Source organism: Calliphora vicina, chromosome 1, assembly GCF_958450345.1.
Source record: "Calliphora vicina chromosome 1, idCalVici1.1, whole genome shotgun sequence".
NCBI lineage: Eukaryota > Metazoa > Arthropoda > Insecta > Diptera > Calliphoridae > Calliphora > Calliphora vicina.
In genome coordinates, this window is record NC_088780.1 from 66,752,737 (window position 1) to 66,772,561 (window position 19,825).

Genomic DNA, 19,825 nt, shown 5'->3' on the forward strand with positions numbered 1-19,825 from the left:
ATGGCTAATGAAACAACAAGACCTGAATGGTAGACTGGCCAGATGGAGTCTCAAATTACAGGGATTTTAGTTCGATATTGAACACAGAAAAGGAAATAAAAATATTGTGCCCGATATGCTATCAAGATTGGAGGTAGAAGAAGTAACGCTAGATCGAATTGGTTTAATCGATTTTAACTCGGCAGAATTTAAAAATCCAGATTATTTATCACTCATTGAAACCGTAGAACAAAATATAGATAGGCTACCAGACATAAAAATAAAAGATAATGTGGTATACAAAAAGGTAAAATTTCATAGAGATGAGGAAAACGAAGAAAATTGCTGGAAGATATGGTTGCCTGATACGTTAACAACTAAGATATTAAAGAAGTCACACATTGACAATACCTCACATGGAGGGGTGGCCAAAACATTGTACAACATTAGAGAATATTTCTATTGGCCAACAGTGGTTAAAGACGTGCACAATTTTGTTAAGTCTTGTGAAATGTGCAAAGAGATTAAGCACCCAAAGCAAATTTTATGACCAAAAATGGGAAACGAAGTGATAACACAAAGACCATTTCAAAAAATTTATATTGACTTCCTTGGCCCATACCCAAGAAGCAAATCTGGAAATACTTCTATTTTTATTGTATTGGACCATAAGACAAAATTTGTACTGCTAAAGGCCTTGCCTAAAGCTTCAACTAAAGCAGTGAATAAGTTTCTAGCTGAAGAAGTTTTTTATAAGTTTGGTGTTCCAGAGCAAGTGCATTCTGATAATGGTAAACAATTTACCTCTAGTGCTTTTCAGGAATTATTAGAAACATTTGGTGTAAAGCATATTAGAAGTCCCATATACTCTCCGCAAGCTAACGCTAGCGAAAGAGTCAACCAATCTATCATCAGTGGCATTAGAAGCTTCTTACAAAATGACCAATCGAGATGGGATGAGAATCTCAGCAAAATCGAGCTTTCATTACGTTCCACTATACATGCGTCTACTGGAGTTACCCCTTATTTTGCCCTAACCGGCTACAATATGATTACCCACGCCGACGCCTATGAAATCCTTAGGAAGTTAAAATCGATTGAAGATGGTGAAACACTGATATTGCCTAAACCAGACCAGATCAAAATCATACACAATAAAATAAAAGACAATGTTCACAAAGCTTATGAAAGGAACGTAAGATCATATAACAAGAGGAGTAAGGACACATCATTTAAAGAGGGACAGGAGGTTTACCGCAAAAATTTCGTACAAAGTAACTTTGCAAAAGGAATAAATGCAAAACTCTGTAAACCCTGGTTAAAATGCCGAATAAGAAAAAAAATTGGAGCAAGTCAATATGAGGTAGAGAATTTGAAAGGTCAACTTATCGGCGTTATACATGCCCAACATTTAAAGCAGTAGTGGTAGTAAGTTGAATGCATTATAGATAACTAGCTTAAGAACATGTTACCACAGAACAAGGAACAATTTAGGAAAATGGAAAGGAAAACTAAAAGGTTTCAAAATAGTTTTTTTTTGTTAAATATGCTTATCTTAATACTGAATGTATTTATTCTGACATGTCTTATAATATCGAAAAACCATGTTATCAATAATAGGCTTTAGTTTGATGAGAAAATTTTCAATTACAATAGTTACTAGAGTTGGCCACATAGGAATGAAAAATGCCTCATGCTAAAACTACATAGAATACCAACTTCGTAGATAAGTTAATTAAAAGAAAAATTATATTTTAATATTATGTATAGGGTATGAATATAAAATTTGCGACAACTATATCTAATAGCTATTATTTTTTTCAATTATATTCAATCATTAAAATGTTAGATAACAATAATTCTTGCAAAATTCGCAACATATTATGGTAACAAACCAAATTACATATTCTAAAATTTAGAAGACCTTACAATTGAAGATTTGAATGCTTTAAATGAAACTGTAAATAACTCACTAAAATCTTAAACCGATAACTAAACAAAATTTCAATAGTTATCCAATAAAACCACTCTGAACAAAATGTTTCTTTATCACCAAAGACTTCTATCTGAATCGTATTCACACGATCTTTAAACGATAAAATTTTTCGTTAAGTCGAATCTAAGATAAATTTAATTAAAATATGTTTTTATCCACCATTATTTTGTTCTTAAAAAATTTTAAGGCCTTATTCATAAACAATTTTTAAATTTAAACAACGTTTTAAAATCCAATTTGGTATAGAAAATTTGCTTTAAAACATTGTTTACGTTTAATTTTCTTTTTATGAATATGGGGTGACAAAATAAATGAAACAAATTTTTTTTAGATATTTAGATATTTGGTAATTGATACCAACTAAGGAAAAATTGGACAATTCGAGAAATACAATAACTAATCTAGTATCAATAAAGAAATGTCATGGTTTCCAAAATAATTAGATCATCTAAACACCCTATTAAACTGGGTAAACAATCACAATTAACATACAAAATTTAAAGCTGAATAAATTTAAACATTATTTATGAACATTTTGGTTTAAAAATTTACTCACCAGTTCATAAAGCTGCTATTAGGTTCGATAAGGTAAATCGTACGTAGACATCTTATACGGAAATGTGTAGATACCGGTGAAAGATTTTCATGAGTTGAGTAAACATATAAATTTTGAGGAAAAGTAAGTAAAATAATATATTGATTGGATACTTTACTCCTATAGATAGACCCCAATGAAGTGTTGTCACAAGCCAAGTAGTTAATTGAAGATATGGAAAACATCTATGAAGAAAAAAATTGTTTAGATATGAGGGACAAATAAATACCAGTTAACATTTCTCGGACTTACCACAACTGTTATTCAACATCTTATAAGTTCTATTATAACCGTAATAGAAAACCAAAATATACTTGAACGTCCAGTATTGAGTTCAATGACACTATAAACACATAAAATATTCACATAAATTATTAAAACCAATCAATCTTTATATTAGCTATTTACACATCACCGGCTGTTAGCCTTTTGTTTATTTTCCTTGACGACCTTGAAATAACATAAACACACTTTACAGGTAAACAAGCTTTTCAAGTTCAAGGTCTCGCTCTAGTTAACTTCTTTAGTTTTAATTTAATTCTCCGCAGGCTGCAAAACAAAAGCTGGCTTTGTGACGGTAACGTCTCCTTTTTATTCTTTTTTTTAAATAAGGAACAATTTAACACTTTTAACATAAAAAAATTTTTTTTAAACTTTTAGTTTTATATTTTCATATGTCAAAATAAGCAAATAAACAAGAATCAGCTGTGTATGTAACTCTACACAAATGTTGACATTTTTATTGAGACCTATACAAAAGGTTAATGACGTATAGAGGGCAGTGGCGTTTCATGATGAAATAAAAGTGATCAATCACAATAACCAACCTTACAAAAATCATGTAATGACCTACAAGTGTTCTTGAAACAATAGGAAATGAAAAACCAAAGGGGAGGTGGGGAATGAGCGTTAACCTAGGCTTCAACACGCACTTTACAAGATTGCAATAATCATTACAAGGTTAAGTAGCAAAGTGCGTGGTGTTTGCCCAAGTGTTTGCTAAAGGTTTGCCCAAGTTCTTAAAAAAAAAAAAAACACAAGTGTATAAAGATTTAAAAATAATTTTTTTGAGTTAGTTATCTTATAACACTTAAATTTCTACCCTAATCGAAAGTTAAAAGAAAAAAAACAAGTAATTTAGACATACTATTATAGTATATTTAACAAGATTGAACAAGGTAAGAACAAAATTTAAAGATTCTCAAATAATTTCAAATGAATCTGTGTTTTGTGAAGTGTACTAGTTACAATCATATACAACCCAGCGGGAAAAAGATGCTGTAAAGAGGCCTTCCTAAAGGCCTTCTTTTGCAGACACAAGGACTTCTAGCCGCATTGCAAAATCATTTCAATTTTACACGGCGTGTCATTGCGAGCCAAGGCCTTGCACACTCGCTGCTGTTAGAGGGCTGAGAGAAGGCCTACTTAGGAAGGGCTACTAGAAGGCCTACTTTGCAAGGGCTTCTAGAAGGCCTAATTTGGAAGAGCTATTAGAAGGTCTACTTTGGAAGGGCTATTAGTAGGTCTACTTTGGAAGGGCTATTCGAAGGGCTGCTATATGGTCTTATGCCTGTACAAAAACCTGTTATTACTGATATAATGAAAGGCCTGTAGAGGAATGTCATATGGAATGCCTAGAAAGGTAGGACTACTGCAAAGTCTTATGGAAGGGCTACATGAGAGGCTTAATAATAAAGTGCCTAAAAGAGAAAAACAGCATTAGAATAAGGCATCAAAGGACGGCCTATGAAAAGTTATGCATTTTCAAGTTTTATAGAACGTCTACAATGGAAGACCTATTTATAAAGTCTTATTATAAGATCTAAAATAAAAATAAGAATTAATATGAAGTTGTTTGTTTAATTTTTTGAAACATGATAATTTCTGATTACATACTTAAAAGCAACAAAAATAAATAAGAAGCCACATCAAGCAATTTATTGTTGTAAATTTTGTAAAGAGAGTTAATCAAAGAGATGCAGAGTATTTTATTTTTTGATGTAGACTATTTTTATTTAACCACTTGTTATTAGAAGGGGATTCATAGGCCTTCATGAACACCTTCTAAGAGCAGGCAGTTTGGAATGAGTATCGGATCTTTTAGAATGTGTAAGTATGCCTTTTAGAAGGCCTACAAACTGAAGTCCTATCATTTTTTCCCGCTGGGAATGTAACAAGCATTTTCTTTAATCATAATTATTTCAATAATTATATATTAATTATTATGTTGTTACTTTGCATATGATCAAATATTCTAATCAAAACAAAACAATAAAATACATAGTGAATAATCTTGTGTTTCCTAAAAAAGGTAGTCATCAATGACCCCGAGCCACATAGAGTTGAAGCCCAAAAATATTAGCGTAGCAAAGACAACAACACATAAAGGAGCTTTTTATGAATTCGCCATAAGCACAGACAGACAACACAAAATAAATCCAAGGCTGGGAATACTGTTTTTTTTACCTTGGTTATACACAAATCGACAAACGAAGAACTGGGTAAGCGCTTGAAGAAATTTTGACTGTTACACGAAACCGCTGACATTGTAACGACCCAAATGACCTTTGAATGTCCTATATGCTGAATGTCTAGAAACAATAACCGTTATATATATTTACCGTATTTTATGTACTATATGTTTAAACGTTAGATGCAGTGTATGTTAAAAAAAAAAAAAAAACTTAATTTAAAACAAAAAAAAAATAATATAAAACTAAATATTTAATCTTATATATAAACAAATTACAATATTTATTAATCAATATATTCATGCTAATTAAATTAACTTTTTATTAACAAAAAAAATAAGAAATATTTCAAAAAAATATAAAAATATTAATACCTATATATATATACGAATATCTATATATGTGTAACAAAATATATCGACATATATATATATTCATATAACAAACTTAATGTAATACGTTACATATTCATATTTACCAAATTTTTTTTTTGTATTTTTCATTATATAGATCTAATAATAACTGTAACTAAATTAATTCGTAAATTATAATTATAAAATTAACAAAATTTTAAAGATATTTCTAAATAAATAAATAACAAAGTTTTTTTTTACTAAATACGAATTAGTTTAGTTATGTTGAAGATTTTTAATAACCTAAATCTAAATATATTATAATAATTCAATATTCTAAGAAAATTTCAAATAAAATTACAAATATTTCAATAGATTTAAATATGCTATTAAAATATTTAATATAATGTTTAAATATTAATATATTTACTTAATAATAATAATAAAACTAATCTAAATAAATAATAAATAAATAACTAGTCTAAATAAATAACTAAATGTCTAAATGACTAAATAACTAAATAATTTAATAACTAAACTAATAAATAATTATATAATTATATAACTAAATAACAAAATAACTAAATAAATAACTTAATAAATACGTGAATAAATAAATAACTATATAACTAAATAAATTCATAAACAAATAAATTAATAAATACATAATTCAATATATACATAAACAAATAAATTATAACCCATAATACATAAAACTAAATAAACAAAATCTTAATAACTACATTCATAAATAATAATACCAGATAAATAAATAAAACTAAATCACTAAATAAATTACCTAAATTAAACTAAATCTAAAATAATAATGAAATAACTAAAAACCATAATAATAATGCAAATCATAAACAAATATTAACTAAAATATATTTCTTTATTTCATAATAATGTTGATATAATTGCAATATTATAATTTTTCTTAAATATATTTAAATAATGAAATTATCAACTTATTTGTTAATTTATACATATATAAATTTCTATTAAAAAATTTTTAGTTTTAATAAATCTGTACAATATTTTCCTTATTATATTGTTCATTTGGTTATCTATTGTTACATTGTTCATATTATTTATGTATATGTTGTTAATTAATAATTTTTGTTAAAATTTATTTTTTTTTGTGATTAAATAAATCAATGTTTATATTTAAGCTTTATATCTGAAATTTATGGCATATTATTTAACAATGCAAGGCTAGAAAGTAAAGAGGTAATGGTGTGAAATCGAGATGAATTGGTAAGTTTGATTTAGGGGTTCCTAGAATTTCAGTTACGGGTGAACTGGAGCCAAGGATGACTGCAAAATGTCATACCAGGGGAGGGCAACCCGTGAAGGTCACAACACCTGTTCCTTCAAAGACTCAAGATCAGTCCAACGCATAGATTGCCTGTCATTGCTGTCATTTGTCCGTCCGATTAAAAGAATTTCCATTTCCCTAGTGATCTCGTGAGTGTTATGTGTTTCTTTCTATTTTTTGATTCGACCTGGCACGAACAATTTAAATGTGACCAAACTGTTGTGGAAAGAACCAACCCTATCCGACGAGCTAGCGTCGTGCAACCACCAGCGTGCCATCTCCACACACAAGTAAAGGTTTGTCACAACAGCTTAGGAGATATTCGCATTTCAAAATTAAATTTTTACCCATCCTACTCCAGTTTTTTGATAACAGCGGGAACAAATATTCCCCAATGGTATTAATGTAGTTTCTGTTGCTTTTTTACGAAATAATATGTAAACAAGTTTAGTATAAAAGTTTTTAAAATAATAGAAGTATTCAATGCAGAAGATACAATTTTACCATATTTATGTGATGTTGTCCATATTTACATGATTTATTTCATTTATGTAAGAAAAAATAATTTTAAAATTTAACACTTACGATGTCGGACGGGACCAACTTTATATCAGTACCAAAATCATAAATGTTCTTATTTTTCAGTAAAGTTATTTATTTTAATTGTATTAAAAATCTCTGTTTGGAGTCCAAACTTTGGACTCAATATTTGATAATCTTTCTGCATGTACTTTCGACGCACTGATACCAAATGTTGTTTTTCAATGTCGCACGGGACATCGAAATATGTGATAATGCAAAGCAAAAACTTACAGTTATTTGCAATCGCATAGTTTCTTATGCATTCTATTTTGACTCTTTGTACCCTCAGGAAGATTTTAGATATCAAAAGTCAATGCATAATGTCTCTATTTAAGAACTTGTATCAAAACTCTCGAAATGGGTTATGAATAAATGGAAAATTTCTTTTCATTATTTAAATTTGATTGTTTCCCTATGAAAATGGGATAAAACCAAGTGTTTTCAAACACTTTTAATTTTCTGGTCTCGGTGGAAATGCCCATATGTTTTGTCCACCACTGTATATACTTTGTGGGGTCGCAAATGAAAAATGTAGAAATTACAAACGGAATGACAAACTTTATAAACTCTTGCCGCTCATGGTGAAGGGTATAAAAAGTAAAAAAAGTTTTTGATTTTGCCAAAAAAAAATCTGAAATTGTATATCTTGAGTTAAGGTAGTGTTAAGCTACGTACACACGGTTGTCAGATTATCAGGAACATGCTCAGAAAATGGTTAACACAACCATGAGAACTTATGTTGAAACATATGGGTGTTAACCATTTATTGAACATTTTTTGACAATATTGTAAGAATATGACAACCGTGTGTACGTAGCTTTACACATGACAAATATTTTAAGAAAAAGACGTAACCACTAAAAAAAATATATTTGAATTCTTTTATTATTTTAAAAACTTATTTTTCTTTGGATGATTCAAAACAAAAAATATAGTTTTATTTTATCTGATGCTGTTTGATCTTACAAAACAATTGTAAGAGTAAACACGTCAAACAAATTTGTGCTAAAAAATTGGTTAATATTTTTTGAGGAAATACACTGTGCAACAACCAAAATCGGAATGGAATGAAACCAAAAACAAATGAAGTCTTACGTTTTCCATAACAAAACACTCAAGACTTTTTTTAGTTCAGCGCTAGATTTTTTTTTACACGCATTTGACGTTAATGATTTTGGAATCACTCATTATTTTTCAACACCACTAAATAAAAAAATAAATATCCCCGACTCCAAAAATAGTAAGATACCACAACTTTCCGGGATAATAAAAATAAATAGGCATTGTTTTATCAAATTTTTAATGATTTTTTCTTGTTAGCCAGCGTTCCAAAATCACTAACTTCAAATGCGTGTAAAAAAAAATCTAGCGCTGAACTAAAAAAAAGCCTTGAAGGTTTTGTTATGGAAAACGTAAGCTTTCATTTGCTTTTGATTTCATCCCATTCCGATTCGAAAAGTTCGATTTTGTGTCACAGTGATATTTGCCATGTGTGACCCTACGTTTACAAAACATATATTTTGATATACAGTAGAAGACAAAATCGTTCACAAAAAGTCCCGAAATTTTTGTATTACAGAAGAATTTTATTATTCACTATGTATATGAAAAATATTAATTAGTTTTAAACGAGTATCAATTTACTAACTTAAGCAATATAGGGGAGAGGGGGGCACGTTGAACATTTTTTGCTTTCAAGCCTCATAAAAATTTATGTTTTTGAATTATTGACTTTTTACATAATTTAACTAATATGTATGGAAATAAACTTTAGTTTAAGTTTACAATTAACTTATTTCAAGTTCTATTTAAATTTTTTTTTATTCTTTTAATGTATGAAGTCATTGTGTTCAAATGTGCCCCCCAACGGGGCAGCTTTGAACTAGGCTGGGGCAGTTTTGAACGGCAATTTTTTCTTATAGCGTTTACGACAAAAATTCCATAATTATTAACCCTTTTTAAATTTAGAAAAATCGAAGTCAAAATTCATCATCGCAGCAGTCCCCGATGTTCCAGGTTGGTTTACTGGTGTTGGAAGCTTACCCTTAATTTTTATGCCATTTTTAGACAAATTGTCTTCTATATCAGGATAAAAAACTTAAAATAACCTGGCTTTTTCTTTAAAAAACTGACGTTATAGTTGTTACCTTCTTTCTCAGTTATTTTTCCAACAAATCCCAACGTTTTTACATTGTTTTATTAGCATTTCCTCTAATATAAAGTCTCCTGTATTTAATTGGTTGTAGCTCAAATCGATGTATTCTTCTTCATGGCACTCTACAGCAATTTGAGCTTCAGATGAATCATCCGCAAAGTTGAAATCGAGATCTGTATCATCATTCACCAAAAACAAGCTTGCTTTCATTAGAGTCCGAACTGGATTTTTTTTTCCATTTTTATTTATATTGGGACATTTATTGAAAGAGCTTATGGCTAGTTTCTTAACATGTCTTGGGCGTTTGATGTAGGAATCATCTGATTCATGCAGCTACATCTATGAAAGGAGTTAGAAAAAAATATGTTCAAAGGTGCCCCACATGTTCCTGTTGGTATTTTGAAATGATTGGCAACTCTGAACAATGTGAACGCCGTTAACACTTTTGAATTATTCTTTTATTTTCTCATTCTCAGCCTTGTAAACACGCATTTTAGTTTCCAATAAATAATTAACTTGAAATATTAAATATCAAACAGGTTATGGGCCCAGGACATAGTCCGGGTAAAGTGAACAAGTATTAAAGTAAATATTTAATGAGCAAGAGTTAAATTAAAGGTGTTTTCAATTATGTCGTCATTATACCAAATTGAAAAATTGGATAACGACAATTATGACAGCTGGTGTGTGCAAATGCGCAGCGTCCTTGTACACAGTGGTCATTGGAAAATTGTGAACGGTAGCCAAAAGAAGGAATCAGCTTTGGATGATAAGGCAAAGGAACTTTGGGACGAAAACGATGAACGGGCACTGGCTTCAATAACGTTATCAGTGAAATCCAACCAGTTAAACGTGATAAAGAATTGTTCGACATCCAATGAAGCCTGGTTGCGGCTAGAGGAGACACACAAGCCTAAGGGGCCTATCCAGAAGGTGTCGTTATACAAAAGGCTGTTAAATCTTACGATATCTGAGGGTTAATGTAAGTAAACATATAAATGAGTTTACTGAGCTGGCTGAAAAACTCTCAGAAACTGGTATTGTCATCCAAGATGAATTATTGGTAATTATGTTGCTATCCAGCTTGCCTGAGGAATTTGAACATTTTGTAGTTGCCATCGAGACACGAGACAACCTGCCAGTTTTATCTACTGTTAGGCACAAAATTTTAGAAGAAGGCATCAGACCCAAAGATAAAAATGAGAGAGATGGAGCATCAACAAGTACACACCAACAGTTAGCATATAATATTGTTACGAAATTGTACTTGAATTCAAATATAACGATTTTAACGGCTGATTTAAAAGTAGCATAATGCTTTCAAGTAACAGTGCTGTAAAACTGTAACATATCTGTGGGCATTGTTAAATAAAAGCTTTCAGTTGATTTGATTGTAAGTTGGCAACGCTGTATTCGATTTCGAATAATCAGTTAAAGAACATTGTAGAAAGTACACCACAGATGGCGTATGATCTAGAATATTCGAACTTTGACAGTTAAAGAGCTTTCTAGATGGTAATGCAGTGTTATAAATAGTGGCAGAGGTTGCAGTCGTTAGTGAGTTTATCAGAGACGCTTTTCGAATAAACATCATCTAAGTGCCTTAAAGTGTGTTGTGTTTTTCAAGTAAATTCGTGTACATTATAAATTGTGTCTGTAATTCTGAGAATTTATAAACGTGTATAAAAAACATTGAGTGGCTATTTAATTTTGTTGTTGTTGTACATTTTAAAGAAATAAAGAGTTGTTACAATTTTCAAACTACTAAACGGCTTTTATTTGCAATCAAAAGTATCCGGTTTATTTAAAGGAAATAAACCAGCGTTTTGAAAAGGTTAAAACGTAACAATATGAAGACTTCTCAAAGAGAGAAAAGTAAGTCTCGAAAAATCTCTAAAGGCAAATTTAAGGGGAAGTGTTTCAACTGCGGTCAAACGGGACATTTTGCAAACAAGTGTGATAAAGACAAGAAACAACCCCAGTTACTACACGCAAAACAATTGTCAAACACGAACACAATGAAACAAACTGAGTGGTGCGTCGACAGCGGTGCGACTGCGCACATGTGTTGCAGCAGAGAGATGTTCACAAATTTCGTAGAACGCGATGAAGACATTTCTTTGGCTGGCGAGAAACAAATTGTCGCAAAAGGAAAAGGTGATGTAGAAATTTAAAATAATAACGGTTTGAAAATTAAATTCCAAAATGTTCTTTTTTCGCCAGAACTACACATGAACTTTATATCAGTGAGCCGTGTTGTTGAAAAAAGTTTAGTGGTGAAATTTGATTCAACATCTGCAATTTTGCAATGATCAGATGGCACGGTAGTACTCGAGGCTGGGAAACATGATAATCTATTCCTGACGAAGGGCAGAACTGAAAGACTGTTTGCGTCTAGTAATTTGAGTCAAATGTGGCATAATCGATTTGGCCACGTTAGTTTCAAATCATTGTGTTGTCCAACAAGACAATGGTATTAGGAATGGATTTGAAGAATTATAATACTACATCACAATGCAGAACGTGCATGTTGGGCAAAATCCACGTAATTCCTTTTCCACACGGGTTCGAGACAAGAACGCAAAACATGTTGGAACTTATTCATAGTGACGTGTGCGGTCCATTCAAGGTGAACTCGCTAGGTGGTTCCAGATATTTCGTCACGTTCATAGATGATTATTCTAGGCGAATATTTGTTTATTTTATTGGATCCAAGGGCGAAGTATTGAAAAAGTTCAAGATATTCAAACAACATGTAGAGAAGCAGACCGGCCAGAAGATTAAGGCAATTAGAAGTGACAATGGGCGTGAATTTGTCAACAATGCGTTTAATTCATTCCTCGAAGGCGAAGGCATATCTAGGCAGCTCACAGTACCCTACACCCCGCAACAGAATGGCATATCCGAGAGGGCAAATCGTACATTGGTTGAGATGGCTCGATCAATGATGATTTATAGTGGTGTCCAACAAAGTTTGTGGGCCGAGGCGATAAACACAGTTGTTGACAAAGAACTTTCCTGTGACTGACAAGAGTCGAGAAGGTGGCACGGGCACGATTACTCTGTGTCACTCACAGTACATAAGAGAACTGCTTAAGGAGTATGGTATGGAAAATTGTAAGCCAATAGCAACTCCACTTGATGCGAATTACCAAGTAAGCTGTTCCATGGATGAGTGCGAGTTAATAGACCAATATGACTATCAGTCTATAATTGGGGCGCTTATGTATTTGACTATTACAACGAGACCAAACATACTGCACTCCGTATCGAAATTGGCGCAAAGGAATTCAAACCCTCATGTTGAGCATATGCAAGCAGCTAAGCGTATTCTGCGTTATCTTCGTGGTACAATTGATAAGAACATTACATATCAAGTTGTTGAGAATTCAATGAACGGGTACGTAGATGCTGATTGGGGTGGTAATGCCCTAGACCGTAAGTCGTTTACCGGCTTCATATTTTTTGTTGGTGATTGTCCTGTATCCTGGGAATCCAGGAAGCAATCTTGCGTGGCTCTAAGTAGCACAGAGGCCGAATATTTGGCCATGTCCGATGCTGCTAAGAGACAATATTTCTGAGAAGGCTTTTGATGGAGATATGTTATTCATCTGGTGAATCGTATGTATTAAATATTGATAACCAAAGTGCGGAGAAACTTGCAACGAATCCAGTCTACCACAAGAGGACAAAACATATTGACATAAGGTTCCACCATGTACGCGAAGTTGTAAAGAATAAGGAGATGACCTTAAGATACTGTCCAACAGCAGATATGATTGCGGATATTCTTACCAAGAATCTGTCGAAGACGAAACATTTATATTTTACGAAATTAATGAAATTTGTATGAAAAATTATTTTTGTAAAACGACATTCACATTGAGAAGGGTGTTGGGATTTTGAAATGATTGGCAACTCTGAACAATGTGAACGCCGTTAACACTTTTGAATTATTCTTTTATTTTCTCATTATCTTTTTATACTCAGCCTTGTAAAGACGCTTTTTAGTTTCCAATAAATAATTAACTTGAAATATTAAATATCAAACAGTTCCATTTCACGGAAAATTTGTAATAAACTTTTTTTTTACCTTAATATCAAAGAACTTACCTTAATTTTGTTTAAAATTAATTTATGACTGCAAATAAATTTCATTCTCGAAATAAAACGATCACTGAATGCTCTTACAAAACAAAAAAATTTACAATGGCACTGCAAAAACATGTTCACCCAACTAAATTCGGTCGACGACTGAAAAAAATAGCGAAAGTTGTTGACGTTGCTAGAAAACAAGCTTGCCATTTGAAAAACTCGGTTAAGGGTCGGAAAAAATGTTTAACTGAGATTTTATTAACATTGTTCAAAGGTGCCCCCCTCTCCCCTATTTTTTGCCATGCTAGAAGAGCTCGCTCCCACAATTCAACTACGCACAGTGGGGCAGAATCAAAATTTTTTGGAAATAAATCTGTCTAGTCCGGGATCAAATCTGACACGGGCGTAGCCAAGGAGTATTCGAGTTTAAGTTATTAAAATGGGCCCTACAAATGATCCAGTGGCGGCACTATGGGGGCTCAAAATAGGGTACCTTCGACATGTAAAATGTTTAAACACGTGCACGTTTCCTACGGGGCTGGGAAAATGCCTTGGGGATAAATAGAGAACATATCAAGATTTCCAAAGCTGCTTCCCGTTTTTTGATTCCAGCTTTGGGATTTTAGAACATGTGGCCCAAAGTTGAAATTTTGATATAAAAATAGGTCACATTCCGAAAGGCATACTCGAAAAAAGGTCATGTTTTTTATACAAAAATTTTCTTCTTAAGGATACCTTATAGTAAAATATAAAATTGTTACATGTTCTTAAAGAAAGTTTATTTTTAATTAAAAAAGAGTTATGCCAACTATTTTTTTAATATTTAAATTGAAAATCGTTTATTTTTGGATCCATAACTGATATTGCTCTGAAATAGTTTGTATGTTATTCGTAATTTTGTTATCTAATTAACAAATAAAATTCGAGTCCATTCGTCCAAAAGTCCGACCTATATTTTTAAAAAAGTGGACCAAGGTATAGCAAAATTTCAATTTTGAAATGCCTATAACTCGGAAATTATAGGTGATAAATAGCACACGCAAGCATTTCAAGACCTAGGCGAGCGCTTTCCAAAACTATAAAAAACTTTGCAATCGGATGGGAAACAAAAAAATTGCACGTGTTTAAAAATTTTACATGTCGAAGGTACCCTACTTTGAGCCCCCATAGCGCCGCCCCGGAATCATTTGTTGGGCCCATTTTAATAACTTAACTCGAATACTCCTTGGCTACGCCCATGTCAAATTGCCAATCGGATGAGCCGTTTATAAATGCCAGATTTATTTCCAAAAAAATTTGATTCAGCCCCCCTTTGCCACGGGTCTTGGAATGTCTAATACCATTGATATGCCGAAGTATACCGGGCTCATTGCCACGAAAAAATCCCCAAACCATGATTGATCCACCCCTAAAATTTCATAGTTTGACATATGTTGCGATCTCAATGCGCTTAACAACCCATGTCAATGTGTGTCTATCTGACACCACCCGTGTTTCATCAGACCAATCGTCAATGGTTTTCGTACGATTTAGCGAACTTTAATCGAGCCTTACGATGCTTTGATTTTCATGCACTAAAAAATTAAAAATATGCGCTTATAATATGCACTACAAAGAAATAAAATGTATGGAAAATCGTGCTTCGTTTTGCGTCGTTTCGGTTTGCGTAGCGTTTCTCCAGGCCCAATTAGCGACGCAAACCGGGGTATTAGTGTATACAGTGGTGGTCAGGAATTTAAGACAAAAATTGTTTGCTAAATTCCACGTGATTGTCAATTATTTGTTCAAATATTTCCACAAATATGTATGCATGAGAACTGTTTTAATACACAAGTGTGTTTTATTCGACTGTGTCAATTCATACATATTCACCACGAACACATAAAATTTTTCTACAACTTGACCAAAAAAAATTTTTTTATGTAAACATATTTTCTCACATTTATATCATTATATTTTTATTATTATAAAATATTCGGACCAAATTTCGTATTTTTAGTTCCATTAGTTTCGGTCATATGTTATTAACAGCGGATGTTCGCTGAGGTGGGTCAACGTATTTCCACATATCTTTGTCCATATATGTTTTACCGATTTTTCCAAACATTTTTCAGAAACTAGAAACATTAATAATAAATTTCATACCCTTAGAGGTCATTTTATTTTGGCTCTATCGCACTTAAAATTCAGTTGATGAAAAAAATTCAAGTATTTGTCTTAAATTGGTGGCCACCACTGTATATATATTTCATTAATTTGACAAATAATGTCAAATTTTCACTTTGTATTTGAACAATGAATTTCTTGATTTTTCTACTTTGAAGAAATTAATAATATTGAATTGAATAATACTCGTTTATTTAGATATAATTTCTTACTAACACTTTTCCTGTTTTGCTTACGTTTTACAATACTACATGGATATTTTAAATACTACAAGTGATAAATGTTAGTTGAATTTTATTGAAACTTTTAACGTTTGTTTGTATGAGATGTATATATTTAGTGCTTATAAAATACTATGCGAAATTGATATATCATTCACAATAGATAACTAGCTTTAAACTGCATCAGCAGGACTTTGAAATTCCGACAGAGCATGTATTGGATTCTGCACTTTCTTTTGTGATCCCTTCCGGACTTTTGCTCGAACCTCCTCCGGCTTTTCAGGTCTTACTAAAGGTTTTTTCTCTGGAGCTTTCATTTTCCATACAACAATGGGTGACTGTAAATAAAAGAGATACATAAACATTTACAATGCAGTCGAATCGGACACATAAATGCGAACACATAACATCAGAATGTTATATTAATAATAACTTACAGTAACGGTTCCTTGACGGGTATATTTGGTAGAAGCAACATATGAATATTTAACTGTTAGAACTACTGCGTTCATCAGATTCTTTGCTGCCTGAATTAAGGAAGTAGCACTGTCCAACTTAAAAATAAAATTAAAAAAAGGTTTAACAATAAGCATTTGTGTAAAATGTCATAAACTATCAATACATACGCCAGAAACTATTAATTCTCCGCTTATGTTTTGGACATCAGCTTTTACTTTGGATGTAATTTGTATTTGATGGCAATACAAAGCAATGCGTTGTAAATAAGCCAATAAATCCTTTTTAGTGGAACTTTCAGGACACTGTTCAGCTATTTCTCGAGTTAATTTGTCGAGTTTAGTACCAGCCTCAGAAATTTTCTTTGCTGCATTAATAACATCCATAGTTGTTTTTAATGGACCACGACCACTAAAAAAGGAATTAAAAAATCATTACATTGTATTTTTAGTGTAATTTTCAATATATGTACAGGGTGGTCCAAATACAAATATCTTATTTAACATTAATTAAAATAAACTAAAATTAATTTCTTTTGGTATATTACGGTTTCCTTCGCAGTATCTTCTGCTGTCAGTCCAATTTTCCAAGACTTTGCTGACAGTTTCTGATTCTATCTCAGAAATGGCTCGGAAGATAGTACAGGGTGGTCCATTTAAAATTTGAATCGGCTATAAAAAAAGTACTGATCATTTATTCAAAATTCTGGGGCCGAATTACCGCACTCGTGATCGAATGAACTATCGTAATGAAAAATAATTTCGATATCGCAATTATAACAAAATGAACTAAATTTCATGCTCGATTTTATCGATTTTACTCGATATCTAATGCGGTAGTTCGGCCCCTGGTTTTATTGGAAAGGTTGAACTTTGTCATTTAAGAATGGATCACAATATCATTCATATGGCTACCACGACTGGCTCGACAGTACCTCATCTGATCAACTCAATTTTTCAGTACATTTTCGATTGTTACGGATCGAATCTCTTCAATGGCAGTCATATGACAGAGTTCAACCTTTCCAATAAAACCAGAAATTTGAAAAAATAATCAGTACTTTTTTATAGCCGATTCAAAATTTTAAATATCTGTTGATATAAAATATATAGCCTTTTGAAGATTGGATATAGCGACGAACAGGAATAAATATATAGTGGCTTTTATTTAATAATAATTAACTGTTTATTTAATAATACAAAGACAATTCAATTGTAAACCTTTTGACTTCACTTTACTTTAGCAATTAACTGTTACATTTAAGCTGTTTAAAAAGATTAATAAAATAATAAGATAAAGGATAAAGTAGAATAACTACCAAAAACAATGTTGCCAGATCTTACATTCTAAATAAGATTACCACATTACAACAATATCCCACCCTAAAGCATCGGTCTTTAACGGCACCCCATTATAAATAGGCTAAAGAGGCCAAATCGCAGCTAGGAGGCGGCCAATTGACATCGCCAAGACGACCATAAAAAGGTCATAATCATGGATGTACACTTTCGGCAACTGCAGCCACGACGATTAGAACCATGACTGTTTTCCACTAGCAAGCCAGTCTCACGAACTTTTTGTTATTGCTATATGTTAACAAACTAGACTTGCCACCTTTTGAAATTTCCAAAACGGGACACCACTAAATGATCAGAGAACGATGGAAAAACATGGAAAATGACCTAGCGTGGGTTATAGGACTTGCTGAGTACATTACAAATTGTGTCAAAAAATTTCAGAAACACCTTCAAATTCAGAAATTATTCTGAAAAAACCGTTTACAGTGATGTTTTTCAACTTATCGATCTGTAACTCAGTCAGTTTTTGTTAAATTTTTGGGAAAGAAAAGTTCTTAATAAAACATGGTTTTAATTTTTCAAATCGGATGAAAACTGTAAAAGTTATTTTCATTAATACCTTTTTATTTTCTCCCCCAGCGCATATACACATCTGCTCAAAATAATAGATACACCAAAATTTATTTTTTAAAAACGAAAAAAAATAATGGTATATTGTAAAATTATAAAAAAAATTCAGTCGATTTTTATTTATAGTTAAAAGGAGAGTAAAAAACAAAAACAAAATATTTCATAATTAATAATAAATATTATAAAGTAAATTAAATTTCTTAAATTTCGAAAAATTTGGTGCATAATAATAGACACATTTTTAAAAATTCTTATTAAACAAAAGCTAATAAATTTTATCTTAAAAAAATTAGTTTATTATTAAAGTAAAGCTAGTATCCAGTATATCCACCTTTGTTTTGTAAAACTTTCTCCACTCTTCTGGGCATACTGGATATCAAGTTCTGACACTTCTCCAATGGAATCTCGTACCATATTTTTTGCGTTTTCTCCCATAAATCGTCTTTATTTTTGAAAACTTCCTTCGAAAGCCTTATCTTTAATTCACTCCACAAGTTTGGGTTTAAATCAGGGGATTGGCTGGGCCAGCTTAAAACAGATACGTTATTCTCCAAGAACCAGTTTTTAACTAATCTTGAACTATGTTTTGGGTCGTTGTCCTGCTGGAATGTCCATATTAATGGCATATTTTCCGATGCATATGGAAGCATTACGTTTTCCAATATGTCTCTATACCCACTAGCATTCATGGTATCTTCTATTCGGAATATCGGACCAACACCATTCCATGAAAAGCAACCCCAAACCATTATGTTTCCCCCGCAATGTTTTACCGTCTTTTTTGTAAATTTAACGTGGAATTCTTTTCCTTTTGGTCGGCGTACATTTCTTTGGCAGTCGTTTCCAAACAAATTTATTTTTGTTTCGTCGCTCCATAAAATATTTCTCCATTTTTTTTCGCCTTCACACCCGGACCATTGTAAGTGCTCTTTAGCAAATTCTAATCTTGTCTTGATATTTTTTTGGCGCATTAGTGGCACTTTTCTGGCAATTCTTCCCGGCAATTTAGCTTGTAAAAGACGACGACGAACTGTTTGTGGACTGATTTCGTTACATAGCTCCGCAGAAATAGCTTTCGATGATATGAAAGGGTCTTTTTTAACCATAAGGACGATCCGCCTATCTGTTTCTGGACTGGTTTTCTTTGGTCTACCGCGAGTTTCTCTTTTTTGTTTTTTAGATAAAGCATTTTGGACAAAATGTAAAGATCTTCCTATGCTCTTTGCTATTTCCCGTAATGATTTTCCTTGATTTCTCATCGTTTGAACAATTTTTTTCTCATCTTCGGTACAATGATGATTTCGTCCCATTTTCTTCAAAAGAGTCCTATTTTTTATAAAATTGTTGCTAAAATTTAAATTATACTTACTGTTTCACGTAAATAGGAACAAAACATTGCACAAAAAAAAAAATTGTATATAAACAAATTACAAATTACTGATGTGTATCTATTTTTATGAGCAAATAATTTTTTGTAATTCAAATAAATTCGTTTTTAAAAATCAACATG

At 31.8% G+C, this 19,825-nt stretch overlaps 2 protein-coding genes across 3 annotated transcripts in view; one reads left to right on the top strand and one right to left on the bottom strand.

Annotated features, from left to right (window-relative positions):
- The first annotated feature begins 12,556 nt into the window (after positions 1-12,556).
- Positions 12,557-13,030, top strand: LOC135949401 (uncharacterized). The gene has a single exon (XM_065498955.1). The coding sequence runs from the start codon at positions 12,557-12,559 to the stop codon at positions 13,028-13,030; it is 474 nt and encodes a 157-aa protein (XP_065355027.1).
- A 2,850-nt stretch (positions 13,031-15,880) lies between these two features.
- Positions 15,881-19,825, bottom strand: part of alpha-Cat (catenin alpha) — a 118,154-nt gene continuing 114,209 nt past the window's right edge. For both annotated transcript variants that reach the window (XM_065514949.1, XM_065514950.1), the window contains exons 10-12: positions 16,558-16,798; positions 16,369-16,485; positions 15,881-16,269 (exon numbers count right to left, since the gene is read on the bottom strand). In XM_065514949.1, coding sequence (XP_065371021.1) covers positions 16,105-16,269; positions 16,369-16,485; positions 16,558-16,798 — 523 coding nt within the window. In that variant the 3' untranslated portion in view covers positions 15,881-16,104. The remainder of the gene's footprint in view (positions 16,270-16,368; positions 16,486-16,557; positions 16,799-19,825) is intronic.

Coding starts and splice junctions, on each gene's coding strand:
- LOC135949401 (XM_065498955.1), top strand. CDS start 12,557: ATGGAAAATTGTAAGCCAATAGCAACTCCACTTGATGCGAATTACCAA.